At 43.4% G+C, this 17820-nt stretch overlaps 1 protein-coding gene across 2 annotated transcripts in view; it reads left to right on the top strand.

The window, feature by feature from the left end:
* Positions 1-17820, top strand: part of JAKMIP2 (janus kinase and microtubule interacting protein 2) — a 170084-nt gene that overhangs the window by 99739 nt on the left and 52525 nt on the right. For both annotated transcript variants that reach the window (XM_081232488.1, XM_081232487.1), the window contains exons 2-3: positions 3231-3506; positions 15372-15869. In XM_081232488.1, the coding sequence (XP_081088614.1) occupies positions 3378-3506; positions 15372-15869 (627 nt within the window). In that variant the 5' untranslated portion in view covers positions 3231-3377. The remainder of the gene's footprint in view (positions 1-3230; positions 3507-15371; positions 15870-17820) is intronic.

Genomic DNA, 17820 nt, shown 5'->3' with positions numbered 1-17820 from the left:
ACACTCACTAATTTCCTGCCTCCAGTCTCTCCCTCCTTAGTAACTCATCCTCCATCACACTGCTGGAGCTACCTTTCTAAAACGCAAATATGAGGCAGGCTAGCCCAGGGTACACACCTCAGGTCTCAGTTTCAAACTGTCTGGATTTGAATCTGGGCCTCACCAGCTTTCCACTCAGTCCTCCTAGGCAAGTTACTTAATCTTTCTGTGAATCATTTTATTCCCCCCCCCCCATTTTTAGTGAGGATTAGATGAGAGCAGTATTTTAATTGCTGAGTCCAATGACAGGCTCATGGCAATCAGTCACTGTAAGCTTTTATTATTATTACACTTATATGCAAAGGCTGCTATGTTTCTCCATTTCTACATAATGAAATCTAATCATTATGAATTAAATTTAATCATCGATTATTCAGGAGCCTGTGAAATCTAACTCCAGTCTCTCTTCTCCCAGTTCACAACCTTCTCTACATACATCAATTGTGTGGCTCCACGTTTTTCTCAAGTTCCTTCCTCTGCCATTTGAGTATCTCCAGTTAGAAAAGCCCATTCTTCATTCAAGATGACGATATGGCCAGGAAGTGACTGGGAAGCTTTTCCCAAACTGCCCTTTCCTCTGTGTTGTGACAGCACCATAGGGGTTTGAGAGAAGTTGACCAAAGTGAGACATATTTTATAGGTAAAACAAACCAGACTTCCTCGTGGACCGAATAAGGGAAGTAAGGGATTAAAAAAAAAAAGGATGATTCCTAAGCTTAGATCTGGAATAACTGGGCATGTGCTGGTGCCATTTATTGATATGGGAAAACTTGGGGAGGAAAAGGTTTTTGAGGAACTAATAAAAAAGACCTCTGTATTAGTTAGGTTAGGTTTGAGATACCAATTGGATGTCCAAGTGGATTTAGTAAGGAAGCAGTTGAATACATGAGTCTGGGGTTTGGGGAATGGTCAGGGCTATGGATATAGCACTGAGAGTCATAACCCTATAGGGGGGGCCAGTAGAGATAACCTGGACGAAGCCCTGGGGACCAGCAACATCTAGAGAGCAGCTAGAGGAAGAGAAACCTGTTAATTGTATACATGTGAGTTTACTCACCCAGAGCCTGCTTGGAGTTAAGTACTATCTTACATATCTTTGTGCCTAGTGGTGTTTGTCATACAAATTTTCAATAAATGCTTGTTGAATTCATTTCAATTCTAAAAGCAAAGAATGGTAACCACTTAGAAGTCTCCCAGCCATACACTTTAATGATTTCTCAACATTTGCAAAACAAGCATGAAGGACAACTCCAGCATCTAGCCTAGGTTGGAATATGGTGGACAGGTCCGTGACAGCTGGAGACAGGCGGATTCAACTTCCTAATCTTTTCCTATCCCCTTTCCCAAGGAACACTCTCCAAAGGGCATGGCCCCAGTGCTCATGGGTAGACGGCAGGAAGCCCAGGATCCCAGCATGGTCCTCAAGGCTGAATACCAGGGGTCTTGGTAGAGCAGCAGCTGCTAGAACATATGGGTCATCAGCAGGAATTCCCCTTAGTTCTAGACTGAAGCACCTAGATGTACACAATACTCAATTTTCTGAAAGGTTGCATGGGAAACTCTCTAGTATCTTCTTTATCTAGTCATGTTTTTTTTCATCGACTCTAACAGTTTAGTATTCATATTTTTCTTACCTCCTTGTTCCTGTGACACATTTAAGAATTTGTAAATCAAGATACATCTCTCTTTTTTCTCTCCTCTTTCTACTGTTCTGACTAGGCCTTCATCATCCTTCACCTTGGCAAGTTTAATAGCCTTCTATCTGGTCTCCCTGCCTTCATTCTCTCCCCACTCTGCCACCAGAATAACCACGCCAAAGTATTGCTATATCAGGGCATCTACCTGCCAAGAGCTCCTACAGCTTCCTTGTTACTCACTGAAAAATAAATAAATAAATAAAAGATTCCAAAATTCTAAGGATGGCATACCAGGCCTCCCAGAATCTATCATTTCCAGGCAACATTTCCAGCATTAATGCCCATCAACCATATCATGGGTTGTAACTAATTAGACCCCCATTTCCCCCAAAACAGTTACTATGCTTTCTCTTTGCTGTATCTTGGCACCTGCTGTTTCTTTCACCCAAGGTTCACCTGTTTCTCCACCTGTTACAATCCTACCCGCTCCTCAAGTTCCAGGCAGTGCCACCATCTTCAGGGAGCCCTCCTTACTCCCTACTTCTCTCTTGAGAAGGAAAAGTTCTTGTCTATATTTTTGAAACAACTAGTGTTTATTTTTTTAAGGCAGTTATCAGATAGATGATGGTGATGATGATGAAGATAGATAGGTAGATAGGGATGAAGGTTTGTTGTTGTTTTTGCCTTGGAAAGCTAACGATTTCAATTTCAACATACTGTACTTAGCACAACATGTACAAGCCTATTGACTAAATGAATAAGTGAGTGACCCAATTAACTCAGCATAATTAATCCCCACTTCTCCCAGTTTATCCACTGTATAATTCTAGATCTTTATATATCAGATTTTCTTAAAGTTGGGTCTCTCTGTAGGGTGACCATAGGTCATCATATAGGTGACTTCCTTTCACAAATACTAATTAAGTGCCTGGTATGTCCCAGGTCTTGTGATGGATCCTGAGAAGCAAGTTGTAAATACAAACAACACATTCCTGCTCTTACAAAGCTTACAGATTATGGAGGTGACCGCACTTGAATAACAAGGGCATGTATTAACCTAGGGGTAAGGTGGGAGGCTTCGAGGAGGAAGTGATATGCCAGCTGAGAGTCATAAAGGTTAGTCACACTAACCTGTCTGTGTGGCAGCATGTGAGGATGAGGATACGGGGAGGACCATGTGAGCAGGCTGGGCAGAGGATGGAGAAAAATGAAAAGTCCTTATGCGAAGAGAGAAAGAATCAGAAAAAGACATTCCTTACGGCCAGGGTATAAGTGAGTGATGTGGAGGAGGTGAGGCTAGGAGAATGGGCAGGTTCAGGCATAAAGGGCACTCTGAGATGTGAAAGATATACTCATATATGTATTCATAGGTCTTTGAAGGGTTTTAAGCAGGGCGTTGACATGACCAGACTAGAAAGCCGGCCCTAAATTGATGCACAAAGTGGACAGGAGCCCTCGGGAGGAGGCTCATGCAGGTGGCTCAGGCTGAGTGCCTGACGGACACGTGGCCCAGGTCTTAGTCACAGCGGTAACTGCTGTCTCTGCCTCTCCCAGGGCTTCTAGGACAGCGGCTGAGGAGACCTTCCCGAGGGGCAGCACGCAGTAGCTGCTGAGCCATCGCACCCGGGAGAAGCAGCAGTAACATGGCAGCCCCTGCTTGAGAGGAATTAAACACCAACAGACTCCATTCAGAGAGGAACAATGTCCAAGAAAGGGCGAAATAAGGGCGAGAAGCCCGAGGCGCTCATTGTCGCCCTTCAAGCTGCCAACGAAGACCTCAGGACCAAGCTCACAGACATCCAGATAGAGCTGCATCAAGAGAAGTCCAAGGTGAGTGGGGCTCCCCGAGGCTGAAGCCTGGGAGGCACTGGCCCGGCTCTGCCCGCTGGCCTACCTCAGTGGGCCTCTGTCTGCTGGTTGCCAGAGAGGGCAACAACCCCTGGACAGAGGGAGATTCCCTGCATGTGGCAGGAGGGAGTTGAGCACAGGATACACAGGACATGAGAAAAACCTGCCCCTGGGGCTGAGCTCTGCCTCCCCAGGGGGCCAGATGTAAAGACTGAGACCACACCTGCCCCCACCAACACCTCTGGACACTTAATAGGCATACGGCCTTGGGTAGGTTCCACCCTTGCCCTCTGTAGTCATTTCCCCTGTGTCATTTCTCAGATGTGTCCCTGGTGTCACTCCACTGCTCAGAACCCTGCAGAGGCTTCCTGCCTCTCAGTCACAGAACTTTCCTCACCACTGCAGGACTCTCCCTCCAGCTGTCTCCCAGACCCATCTCCCACTGCTGTCCCCGAGATCACTCTGCTTCAGCCTCTTTCCTGGACCACGAGACATACGCCCATCACATTTGGGCCTTTGCCCTTGTTCTTCCCCAGTCAGCGGCATGCTCCTTCCTCACCTCCTTCAGGTGTCAGCCCTAGTACAAGCATCTGACCACAGTGTCCAAAACAGAGCACTTCCTGGGCCCACATGCTCCCTAAGGCCTGCCTCTTCTTGATTCATCTCAGAGCCATTTCTATGTTCATGTATTCACTTGTTTAGTGCTTCTCTCTCCCCAGTCAAGTGTAATCTCTATGACAACAGAGCCTCATCTTACCTCTCTATTCCTAGAGCCTAAATAAATGTCCAGAATTGAAAAGCTCCACATACATTTGTTAAATGAGTAGATGAAGGACATGACCAAAAGGTGATTTCTTCCCTATACCTTAGCTTCTTCATCAGTCACATACTGTTATCCTGTAGAGCTGGGATGAGGTTTAAGTTAGACAAGTACAAAAAGGAGTCATGAGGAGTACATGAGAAAATTCATGTCAGATGCTCAGAGAGCTGCCTGGCACATAGCAAACTCTGAAAAAAAAAATGCATGGTAATATCCCTTCTAAACTGCTGTCTGCTTGAGTCAGTTGCTAACCAGACTTAAGAAAGTCTCTTTACTTCTCTGAACCTCACCCCTTAAATGAATATGCTAACACTTATCTTACTAGAGTGGTATGGATATCAAATAGGGTCACGGACAGGACAGCATTTTGAAATATGTGACAGGCATAAGACATTTTTGCAAACTAGAGACAGCCATGTCAGCATAAAGTTGCCTTAAAGAGATAATGCGTTGTGTAGTAAGGAAACGTCCTTGATCAAGCTATAGATCACAAACCAACAGATAACCTTATTGTTTTTAATCTACCTCTTCTTCCTTGATGTTACTGCTACATTTTAATTAGTTATTTTCACCCAAATCTATTTCTCCTGGTTTGAGCAATAATAAAGCTTGGATTGGCCAAAGCTCCTGGCCTCCTGTCTCAGCTAAGCCTTGACCTTGGATAACCAGACCCCAATGTAAAGTTTGTGAAGGATATTATAGTTTCCACGAAGCTAAAAGGAATGTGATGTCCCCAAACGAAAACAAACAAACAAACAAACAAAACCCAAAAACTTTTGTGTAAGAGTCAGAAAACCAGAATATTGTCTTTATCTCTCCTTGGGGACAAATTTCAGTATCTCGATCTGTGATTCAGTGACTGAATCTGTTTCTCCATATCTGTGTCCCTCAAGCATCACTGGGCATTAGAATAACCTGAGGGAACTTATTAAAAATTGAGATCCCTGGGCCCACAACCCAAGGATTCTGATAAAGTAAGTGGGTTAAGGTTCAGGACTGCAATTCCAGCAAACAGTCCAGACAGTCCCCATGGAGGTGGCTCTCTGCCTTCATGTTGACAAACACTCCACTCCACGGTTCCTTCCAGGTTGACAACCTATAAACATTTCATTGGTTTTAACTTTCCCTGGGGCAACATAACATTTTTTTTTTTCTTGTGGTATGCGGGCCTCTCACTGTTGTGGCCTCTCCCGTTGCGGAGCACAGGCTCTGAATGCGCAGGCTCAGCGGCCATGGCTCACGGGCCCAGCCGCTCCGCGGCATGTGGGATCCTCCCGGACCGGGGCACGAACCCATGTCCCCTGCATTGGTAGGCGGACTCTCAACCACTGCGCCACCAGGGAAGCCCGGCAGACTCCTTTAATTGTAGTAACAACAGAATGATAGACTACCTTGACGGGAAGAAACCTATCCGTCTAAAGAGCGGCAACCATAACCTGCCACTGATTTACAGAGAGCAAACTCATGAGATTTTAAAGAGGCAGAGGCCCGACAGACCCCACCCTACCATTTTCCACACATTCAAGCCTTTTAAAAGGCGTAACTCTTGACCGAGGACAGAGCTGTTTATCCTGCCTGTTTATCCAGGGCCAGGCCCTGGTGTCTAAGCCAGCAGGTCAGGGGTAATCTCCCTTTCCTCTGACAAGAGACGAGAAGCCAGGCTCTGGAATAAAAGCACTGCCCTATTGTCTCCTCTGCTGCCCCCTCCCCAGTCTCCCTCTCCGCGGCAGTTAATTACAATCCCAGCACAGGGGCCACAGCAAAGCCTCACTGCCTGTCAGCAGCATTCCCCAAAGAGCAAAGGGAATTTAGAGGGCAAACAAGTCATAAAGCAGTTTTATTAAAATAAATACGACTGTGTTTCCAAAGGCCCAAGCTTTAAGAGAGAGAATATGAACAATGCCAACATGTGAATTCAAACTCTCAGTTTGGCTCCAAGGCTATGATGATAAAATGACAATTTAGCCACTGGGGAATGGACTAGTTAAAGAGCAGAAACCTTTGGAGCGATGGGGCATTACTCATTTTTCCAGAAAGACAAATCATCCCATTGACATTTGCAGAGCCCATTGTAGTAGAGCAGAGTCACAAATGCTAGACTTTTTTGAATGTTTACTATCTGTCACACACCGTAAGAACTGCATTTCCTCCTGACATAATCCCAGCTCTTTCCCTGAGCAGGTTATGAAATCCCTCTGCATCTTCCTTTCCTCATCTGTCGTATAGGATAATAGTCGTGTTTACTTCCTAAGTATGTGTGTGTTATTTTTTGAGGAGTTAGTGTCAAACATGTTGTGTTGGGCTTCCCTGGTGGTGCAGTGGTTGAGAGTCCGCCTGCCAATGCAGGAGACGCGAGTTCATGCCCCGGTCCGGGAGGATCCCACATGCTGCGGAGCGGCTGGGCCCGTGAGCCATGGCCGCTGAGCCTGCGCGTCCGGAGCCTGTGCTCCGCAACGGGAGAGGCCACAACAGTGAGAGGCCCGCATACCACAAAAAAAAAAAGAAAAAAAAAACGTTGTGTTATAATTCAGTCATCTCACTTCATCCTCACTACCATTCTCTGAGGCGGGCATTGTTGTGATCCACATTTTACAGATGAGGAAACCGAGGCTCGGTGAGGTAAAGCAGTTCACCCAGAGTTACATGCTAGTTGGTGACAGAGCTGAGTCTTCAACTCCCCTTCTCTCTCCTCCCAAGCCAATGCTCTTTTTTTTAAATATGTTTTTTCCCCAGTTTTATTGAGATATAATTGACATATCACATTGTATTTGTTTTAGGTATACAACGTAATGATTTGATATATGTATAAATTGTGAAATGATTACACAATAAATCTAGTCAGTATCTGTCACCTCACATAGTTACAAAGTTTTGTTTTCTTGTGATGAGAACCTCTAAGATATACTCTCCTTGCTACCTTCAAAGATTGTTAACAGGATTGTTAACTATAGCCGTCATGCTGTACATTACATCCTCAGAACTTACTTATTGTATAACTGGAAGTTTGTACCTTTTGACCCCCCTCGCCCATTTCTCCCATCTCCTACATCCTGCCTCTGGCCACAACTGCCAGTCCATTCCCTGCATCTATGAGCTCTAATTTTTTTTTTTAGATTCCACACAGTATCTGTCTTTCTCTGTCTGACTTATTTCACTTGGCATAATGTTGCATATGACAGAATTTCCTTCCTTTTTATGGCTGAATAATTGTGTGTGTGTGTGTGTGTGTGTGTGTGTGTGTGTGTGTGTGTGTGTGTGATATCACATTTTCTTTATCCATTTTACATCAGTGGACACTTAGGTTGTTTCCATGTCTTGCAAAGCCTATGCTTAAAATATGTGAAGGTCTGGAAAATACTGAAAAGTTTAGGCAGAGGAAGAGAGAATGTAAGAACTTTTCTTTACACTATTGTGCAAAATTTCAAATGGAGAAACAAAGTGGGAGAGGGTGTGGGAACATACCCCTATCTTTCTCCCACAGATGCTTGCATTTCCACTGCAGGGAAATGAAACAAAAATACTAGATACAGTCAATTCTGGTGAGTAGAAATTATCTAAAAGATTTGCCAATCGCTGATAGGAATAACCATGCAGATAGGTAGGTCATTTTGACTGGACTCCAGGCATAAGGGCCAAGACGATATAACTGTGAAGAGCCTGTGGTGGATAGGAAAGAATACAAGGCAGGGTATTTTTCTTTAGTTAGTTCATTTATTTATTATTTTCTTATTTTTTTGGCTGCATTGGGTCATCGTTGCTCTGCACGGGCTTTCTCTAGTTGCAGCGAGCGGGGGCTACTCTTTGTTGCGGTGCGCAGGGTTCTCATTGCAGTGGCTTCTCTTGTTGGGGAGCACGGGCTCTAGGCACATGGGCTTCAGTAGTTGTGGCTCATGGGCTCTAGAGCACAGGCTCAGTAGTTGTGGCGCACGGGCTTAGTTGCTCCGCGGCAGGTGGCATCTTCCCAGACCAGGGCTCAAACCCGTGTCCCCTGCATTGGCAGGCAGTTTCTTAACCACCTGCACCACCAGGGAAGCCCAGGGTGAGGTCTTTATGCTGGATGATCTTGTCATTTCTGGGCCTGCCTGCACTTGTGCATCTATAAAACGGGCAGATTGTAGACAACATAAAAGAGCTAAGGTCCTTGCAAAACGGTCGGGGTTAGTTAGGAAAGGAAACTGCTTTAGCCCTTCGGGACCCTTCCCTGACCACCGAATTAGATGACACTGTTCCCCTAGTTCCATGTACTCTATCACATCGCCCTGTAATACTTTAATCACAGGGCTCTGTCTGAAGTTATGTTATTCGTTTATTTGCTTGTTTATTGCCTGCTGACCCCACCCCAATGAAATATATGCTTCTATGGGTAAGGGACCATGTCTGCTTAAGGGATCCCCTAAGTAAGGTATCCCCAGAGCTTGCAGTGCTGGCGGGCATGTAGGAGGCATGTCCTACTTGTTGAATGAATTTCCATGGTTCTTTTTAAAACATTCCCAACAACCCCAAGGGATATAAGTACATTATAGTATTTATTTAGGTGGGCAACCCCAAGCCTGGGTGGAGAAAGTATTTCCACCCAGGTCTGTTTTTCTTAGAGCAGCACTGAGCCATTAAGCCACGGTATTTCCCTGTCTGTCTGCTCCGTGGACACCATGATCCACTGATCAGGGTGTGTAAGCACACCAGGGATTGCTGTGAGATGTGAAATCCAACCACCCGATTCCCCAGGGTTTGGTGTTCTCCCTCAGAGGCAGCCTGCAGCTAGGGTGAACCCCACAGGCACAGAGGGGATGAAGCAGGAGCAGAGGAAAGGGCTCCAAGGGTAGGGGCAGGGGGGCAACAGTCCTGGGATGCAGGCTCTGCAAGGAGTCGGCTCCAGGCAGCAGTTGCCACCTTGGACAGCCCTTCAGACTGCAAAGCAGTCCTCACAGAGAGCCTGGGACAAAGGCAGCATGCAATACTATTCTGATTTCACTGAGAAAGAAAATGAGTTCTAACCATGTAACTCGTTTGCTCCCAGTGACACAGCTAGTAGAGCAGCCAAAATGGGAATTCCCATCTTCTCCAAGGCGGTGATCAATGTAATGCTGTCTTATTCCACCGCACTCTGTTGCCTCCAGGGCACTCTCAGAAAACCAGCCAACCTTGTCTATCCTCCAGCTAGTACTCTAGAGCTTCCAGGTTCAGGGACCACACTGGGCATCCAGTATTTCTTGCTTTCTGCAAATTTAGTTTTATTTTCAGGAAGCCTAAGTAGCTAAAAGCAAGAAATGAAAAGAGAGAAGCTTTTATTACTTCCCCAGGCTGTATAAAAAATCGCCCTTATGGGTCACGGTCCTGTGGTGGCAGCCTTTCCCTCTTCACATCGCCTGTTGGAGAGTTACTCAGTGCCCACGAAAATCCCTGCCAGCCTACCATGAGTTTAGATCTCCAGCAACATCCAATGCAGATAATCCAAGCTGAACCTTTTGCTAGCTTGTCTTGTCTTGATAACCTCTCAATCCTCCTTATCTTCGACAGGCTGTCCAATGTTTAATCCTAGATTTCGAAGGTCACATTAAAGCTCAAACACCACCCTCTTTATCTTGGCAGAACTTACAGTGGCATCTTTCAAAGGCCAGAACAGAATGAGAACAGAAGAAGAAGATATATTGTGAGGCCTGGGAGGGCTAGTCATGAATTTTCTTCCTTCTGTCATAGTGGAAACTTTTCCCAGCTGGATTAAATTTTCCTAATGATCTTTATTTATTTTATTTATTTTTTTTGAAAACACCTCTCGGGTAAAAGGGATATGGGAAGTGTACCATTCAAAGCTCTGTTCAGTGCTCACCCCCTGGCCCTGTCCCACCCCACCCTCCAGTCCTTCTTCATACACATAATCCAGGTGTCTTCCCAGTTAGGATTAGATGCCACCAGGGAACTCAAGACATCTTGAGGAAAATGTTATCTTTGAACATCTCTTTCTATTAGGAAAATAGTTGCTATGGTCTTGATAATGTAATAATAGTAACGTTCATCTTACTACCATAATATGGGTATTTAGATTTATGTTGTTGTTGGTATTAGTATATCATCACATGATATAATGTTAATATATGCTATAATGTTCATGAAAATTAATATCTAGTATCTACCATGTATTAATAATTATTAACCTCCCATGTGTTCCAGCCTTTCCAAAGGACTTTTGCTACATTATGGAAGTCAGTCCTCACAACAATCATATGAGAAGGATATCACCAATTCTAGTTTACACATGAGACTGAGGCTGAGTCAGGGGCCCCAGCTTGCCCAAGGTTTCAGAGCAAACTAGGAGATCTGGGATCTGACCTGACCTGGCTCCTGGCCCACACTGGACTCTGATCAGCCTTCTTTATGTTGTGCTTATGTAGAGCCTGTTCCCCACTTTTCTCATCAGAAATTCAGGTGCAACAAATACTACCTACATCATAGAGCTGCCTAGGAGGTTAAATGTACTGATAGGTGTAAAGCCTTTAAAAAATTGCCTAACTCATACATAGTAAGTTAAACCCTCAATAAATGCTTACCATTTACGTGATCAAGCTGAAATTTTTCTCCATAAAACATTTCCACTAACAAAATTGATTCTCTCTCCAATTAACTAAATAATTTTTTCCATTTCAAAGTATTATCATCACATTTTTTCACTGTTACTCAGGGGTAGTTCTTCATCTTTTTGTATACTCATTCTCATGATTTACATTAAGATATTAAGATCTATTTCCTTAGTGGTGCAATCTAAGCTGCAAATAATTTTCAGAAAATGATTTTACTACAAAATTTCTATTGGTTCTTTTTTCCTCCCAGATGTCAGTCACATTCTTTGTATCTCCTTCACAGTGAAACTCTTCTCCCAAGCCTAAAAAAATCATACCTAGAAATCCTGCCAAAAATGACAGTTTCCATGACAACCAAAATAAGCAGACATAAAAAATGCCATATGTAATTCAATACCTTTGAATTTTCTTTGAGTTCTGTGGATTCCTTTTATGTGATAGACAAAAAGGCCAGTGCCAGTTTTGTCTTCATGCTGGAATATATTTCCCATACACCTGTATTTTCACTTTTTTTTTCTTTTTCATTCATTTCCTCTCCAGTCTACACACAAAAGATTAGTGTTTATAAATAAATTTGAGAGAAATTACAGAATCACAGTGGTACAATCTAATGCACCTGCAGAGAATTTGACAAATAATTTTAGGTCAAGAGTATCTCCTCTTATATCCAATAATAATATCATTACCTTACATTTTATAGTACTTTACAGTTCAAGCTACTTTCCCATTCACTATCTAATTTAATCCTAAAAATAATTCTTTTACAGGTATTTTTAAAATTGTAATCAAACATCCTCAGAATAAAGCAACCTTCTTAGAGACAGCAGATGATGAAATCAAAATACAAACCCAGAATTCACTACCCTTTATCCATTTTTACTACAACGTTTTATTGTTTTAGGAAAAGTTGCTAAAATTCCCTTAGTAACTTGTTACCTATCAGCTCTTAATGGTCATGATACTGTTCCAAATGCCTAAGGAACATAAATACGTCCTGCTGAAATTGAAGATGATCCCGTTTCCTGTCACTCAAGCTAAAGTTAACTTCCCCAAGGTCCTAGATGGAAGGTAAATTACAGAGTTTCTAAATCAGTGAAAAATAAGGCCCCTCATGTCAAAAAGTGCATTATCTAAAAGAAGAATCAGCAAACATTTTCTTTGAAGGGCAAAACAGTAAATATTTTAGGCTTTGTGGGCCAGACAGTCTCTGTGCAACTACTCAACTTCATTGTAGCGTGAAAGCAGCCATAGGCAATATGGAAATGGATGGGCCTGGTTGTGTTCCAATAAAACTTTATTAACAAAGACTGGGGGTGGGGCAGGAAAGATTTGGCCTATGAGCTGTTGTTTGCCCACTCATGGTCTAGAAGATACTTCTTCAGTTCATTGTAGAAAATTGGAAAGTTAGATTTAGATTTTCATCACTGAAGAACTGAGAGAAGCATCGAACAGAGGACAGGCAAACATTATATGTTAGGGGGTGTTTTGTTTTATTGTTTTATGCAGGGAAGGGATGGAGGAGGGCTGCTCTGGGTAACAGTGCAAGCCTATGTTCGTTCTCTAAAACGTTGACAGGATATATTATTCCTGCCTCTGGTTACAAGGCTAGCCAGGGAAACATATTGGCTTACATTCTTTAATTCCACACATACTCTTTGTCTTCTTATCATGTGTTGTGCTGACAACCATTGGGTAGACAAAGATGAACAAGGCTCACTGGCAGCCTTCTAGGAGTTTCCAGTCTGAGGTGAGGTAGGAGAGGAGGTGGTGAGGACAGACAAGTACGTAAAAAAAAATACAGCATAAAGAAAAATGTGGAAGAGACCAGCAAGGAGGTATTAGCAAACTGCACTGAGAAGACAAATGCAGGAGAAATAAGCTTGGCCCTGGGTGATTGGGGTGTCATGATCAGAGAGGGTGACATTTAGTTGGGTCATGAGGAATGAAAGGATCCCAAACAGAGCTGAGGGAAGGGCAGGTCAGGAGGAAGAATCTCAGGTAGGCACACAGGTACAGCAATGTAGGGCATGTGCAGAAAATAGGATAATCCCCCGTGCCTGGAGAGGTAGAGTGAGAAGTTGAAATGGGAGCTGGAAGTCCAACCAAGCCTTCTGAGAGCTGAAAGATGCAGCTGAAGTGTTGGGATTTTATTCCCCAACAGAAAGGAGTCCTGGAACATAAATCAGATCACAACAGGACTTTACTAAGAGAATGTCAGCAGCAGTGTGAAGAAAGCTCGGTTCATTAAATGAACCTCCAAGAACTCTGGAGCAATGCTGTCCAAAAGAAATATAATATGCGCCACAAACGCAAGCCACATATGTGATTTAAAAATTTCTTATAACCACAATTTTAAAAAGTAAAACTAAACAGAATTAATTTTAATAATATACTTTATTTTACCTAATTTATCCAAAGTATTATAGTTTTAACATGTAATCAATGTAAAAATTATTAATGAGATATTAATGTTTACCTCATACTAAGTCTTCAAAATCAGGTATGTATTTTACACTTAGGGCAGGGCTCAATTCAGATTTTCAATATTGCAAGTGCTCGGTGTGGCTAGTGGCCACCGCATGGGACGGCACAGCTCTAGAACATACGAACTAAAGGGCATCTGGGAGGGGACCTGAGCCTAGGCTGGAGGCAAGACCCAAGGACAGTCATTTGGGGATGCCTGGCTGCATATTTTGCCAAGTCTCCTTGTGCCCTGAGTTCTTTTAGAATAACCTACATGGGAGTAATTGCTGTGCCTGTAAAATAAAATATTCATAAAATGCCATGTGGACTTAGAAAATCCTGTTTTAGCTAAAGGTAGGTAAACTGTTAAGGTAAGTGAAATCTCAGACACTTTACATTATAATTACAATGGTTTCAATAAGGAATTTGGATCTTAACATTTTTCAGCTGGAAGGGCTCTTAATTATTTTATGAAACGTTCTAATTTTACAAATGGCAGAGACTCAGTATCACTCACCTAGATATTACCCCTGGGGCTGCCCAGTTCTTCCCTTTTTCCAGGTTACTGTGTGGGTGTATGTGTGTGTGTGTGTGTATGTGCAAACGACAGAGACAGAGGAACAAAGGCAGGCAGCAGAGATGAGGAGGGGGAAGGAGAACAGTATAACAAGAGCCTGGTGAGGCTTTTTTAAGCTACAGATGCTGGGGCCCTACCCTGATCTACTGAATCAGAGACGGACTCACAGCCAAATTAAGGTAGTACCATTGCTAATCTATGAAGAGACCTATATTATCATTAGAAATAGTACAAAACACAGGAGAATTTTTTAAAACAGAATACCTGACAGGTGAAAAGATGAGAAGGAATACTTTATTAAATTCCTTGGAGTGTTGGCTTAGGTGGGAGAGAGAGGGAGATAAAAGTGCAGGGTAGTGAAGGATGCAGACACCCATGTAGCAGAAGTAACAACAGCCACTGAACGCCTTTAGCACAGGGCCCTGCACTGCAGGGTTTTGGGCTGGTGTGTGTGAATCTGTAATAATTTTGGGGGTGGAACCAAGTTGCCATAGTAAGAAAGGTAAGGTTGAGGACATATCAACTGTCTTCATTTCTCACCTCCCCCTTAGCAGCAATTAGCTTCTCTTCCAAAAAAAGGGGCGGAGGAATATTTTATACTATCACTTTAGGCACCAATTTATTAGCCTGATCATAATATTGAACTATGGACCAACCTGGGTGTCCCGGTACACCCACATTTATCAGTTTGGACCTTGTTAGGGATGTGTAGTCTAGAAAGCTCTCCAGGTGATCTGTTTGAACTCCTCACCAGGGTGAAGACTATTATAGTACCGCTTCCTAATTTTAACGTGTACACCAGTCACCTGGGGATTTGTTACACTGCAGGCTCTGATTCGTAGGTCTGGGATGGAGCCCCTGCATTTCTTGTTTTTTTGTTTTGTTTTGTTTTGTTTTGTTTTGCGGTACACGGACCTCTCACTGTTGTGGCCTCTCCCGTTGCGGAGCACAGGCTCCGGACGCGCAGGCTCAGCGGCCATGCCTCATGGGCCCAGCCGCTCCGCGGCATGTGGGATCTTCCCAGACCAGGACACGAACCCCTGTTCCCTGCATCGGCAGGCGGACTCTCAACCACTGAGCCACCAAGGAAGCCCAGCCCCTGCATTTCTGACAGGCCCCTGGGTGATGCCTGTGCTGCTTGTCTGCAGACCACACAGAGCAGTGAGGCCCCAGAACATCAACTATTTTTCTGAACAAAGTGATGTAAGCACCCTCGGGTATTTCCTCCTTTCCCACTGCATTCCCAGCATTAAAAGTCCTGTGGCTCCCCTCGCTCCTTCCACAGGGGACTGGAATTTGAAAAGAGACGAGGCATTAAGAGATCACAGGGGTCTGAGCTGCCAATCCTGCCTAGGAGCACATCTGTCTGATGAGGCTCACCTCTTTTCATCCTTTCACCTCTCTGCCTTCAGGTATCTAAGCTCGAAAGAGAGAAAACTCAAGAAGCCAAGAGGATCCGTGAGCTGGAGCAGCGCAAGCACACGGTCCTGGTGACCGAACTCAAAGCCAAGCTCCACGAGGAGAAGATGAAGGAGCTGCAGGCCGTGCGGGAGAATCTCATCAAGCAGCATGAGCAGGAAATGGCCCGGACAGTGAAGGTGCGGGACGGGGAGATCCAGAGGCTCAAGTCGGCGCTGTGTGCACTCCGGGACGGCAGCAGCGACAAAGTAAGGACAGCGCTCACCATCGAGGCCCGCGAGGAGGCCCGGAAACTGTTTGATGCAGAGCGCCTTAAGCTCTTACAGGAAATTGCGGACCTGAAAACGGCCAAGAAGCAGGTGGATGAGGCGCTAAGCAATATGATCCAAGCGGATAAAATCAAGGCTGGGGACCTCAGGAGTGAGCATCAGTCCCACCAAGAAGCCATCTCCAAGATCAAGTGGGAGTCGGAGCGGGATATTCGGAGGCTGGTTAGTAACCCAGGGCAGAACCATTCTCTTTCCAGGCTTCAGAGCGCTGTGGGGTTTGCTTTTTCAGGTGTCTTTCATGAGTGGATTAGAAACAGTGCCCTCCTTCTGTCTAGTGCTGTGGCCAAGATACAAGATAGGTCAATAGATAAGTAGATGCACCCAGGCCAAAATAGGCATTGTAAAAGGTAAAAGATTTTGGAGTCACCTTTCTCGTGAAAACTGGATTCTTCCAGCCCCACACGTATGGAGAGTATGGGTTTAATGACTCCTGTTTTCTTGGATGTCCATGGAAATATTCTGAATTATGAACTCTTCCAAAATCAGCATGTTTTGTAGGCTTTCGATTTATAAAATGTTTTGGGATTTTTACCAGGGAAAGGGAAGTTTCTTTGGCTTTCAAGGTGTCTGAACATGGCAGCCACTGGGAACATCCTCTGGGATTCACCTGTCTTCTCTCCAGAAACTGTGTCTGAAAGCAAGAAATAGACCTATAAAACCCCTAGTCATTTTACAGATAGATCTTCTTTCCCAGAATAAACAGGGGCCACTCAAAATAGGGACCATTATAATTTTTAAATTGGATGTCATTCCTAAATAGCTTATTTGCTATTACAAATTTCCAAGACTTCCTTCAACCCCTACTGAGTTGAGTCTTTCTTTTTAATATGTATGACCAAAAGCCACATCAGTCTCTCACTATGCTTAAAAGTAAAACAAATAGAATTATTGCGTGAAAGCTATAATGTTGCAGATTGGCCTTCTCTTAGAAGTATTTATATGCATCTATATTCAGAATGTTTAGCATTAGTTATATCTTGGTTATATATTAACTATCACCTGTTCCAGTGTACTTTATGCTTCTCTAAAAATATTTTCTTAGGAAAAACTACACCTTCCTTCTTGTGTGTGCCAGGTCCAAGCATTTATATTCTAAGAATTCCAATTATGTTCCTTAGACGATATCTCTAGGATTTCAACTTTATGTAAAAAATGGTTATCGTAGAACATTTTAGAAAACTAAACATGTGATTTTCTTTGTACTGCAATACAGTGTGACTGTAAAATGTTGCCTTTGCTACACTTCCCAAATTCTTTATCTGCAATTCATACTATCACATTGGTTGACAATAAAGACCAAACACAGTGCAGAAATATTGGTCTCTGCCCTGCCTTTGGTTTTTAAGACAACAATGGCTGATGAAGAAAGAATCAAGACTGTGAACTCTGGAGTCAGCAGGTAGGTAAATGAAAAGGAAGCTTTACATTAAATATTTTTGCTTGTCGATGGTTTTAATGTAAAATCTACAAATATATCTACCTGTTGGTCTGCAATTTTTTCCATGATTTCCTTTCACCAGCACATTGCAGAAGCAGACATGAAATCCTTCTTAATAACAATGTAAAATCTAATCTGTCTGAAGATTGGTTCAAAAATTGGATACAAATAGAAAAACAGGGGAAACTTTTTCATTAATACAGATGCACTTCATTTTTTCCTTCTAATCCTGTTCTTACTGCAACAGCCAGTTTTATTTTTGGAACTGAAAAGGAGAGAAATGGGAGCTATTCTGTGTAGAAAATTTTCCCAGGGAATTCTGGTATGTACCCATCTAACTAGAAATTTGGAAGATTTTCAGTATTCTGAAACCAGAGTCCATATTTATAACCAGCATGCAATAGGGACTCCTTGACACTAGGTACTGGATAGTCTACAGAAAACCACTTTGGGAAAATGCTAGAAGGATAACCTTGGCATAAGTATAGCATAGTGCCAAATAGAATGGGCTCTAGGGTCATAAGACTGTATATTAAATCAGGCTTCATCATTTATTAGCCATATGACCATGACCAAGTTCTTAACCCTTTGGGTCCTCAGTTGTCACCCGTGAAATGGTGATAACAGAACCTATATAATAGGATTGTCATAAAATTAGACAAGGTATGTAAGGCT

This window comes from Mesoplodon bidens (genome assembly GCF_964165515.1).
Source record: "Mesoplodon bidens genome assembly, chromosome: 4".
Taxonomy (NCBI): Eukaryota; Metazoa; Chordata; class Mammalia; order Artiodactyla; family Ziphiidae; genus Mesoplodon; species Mesoplodon bidens.
This window is presented reverse-complemented; position numbering and strand designations above follow the sequence as displayed.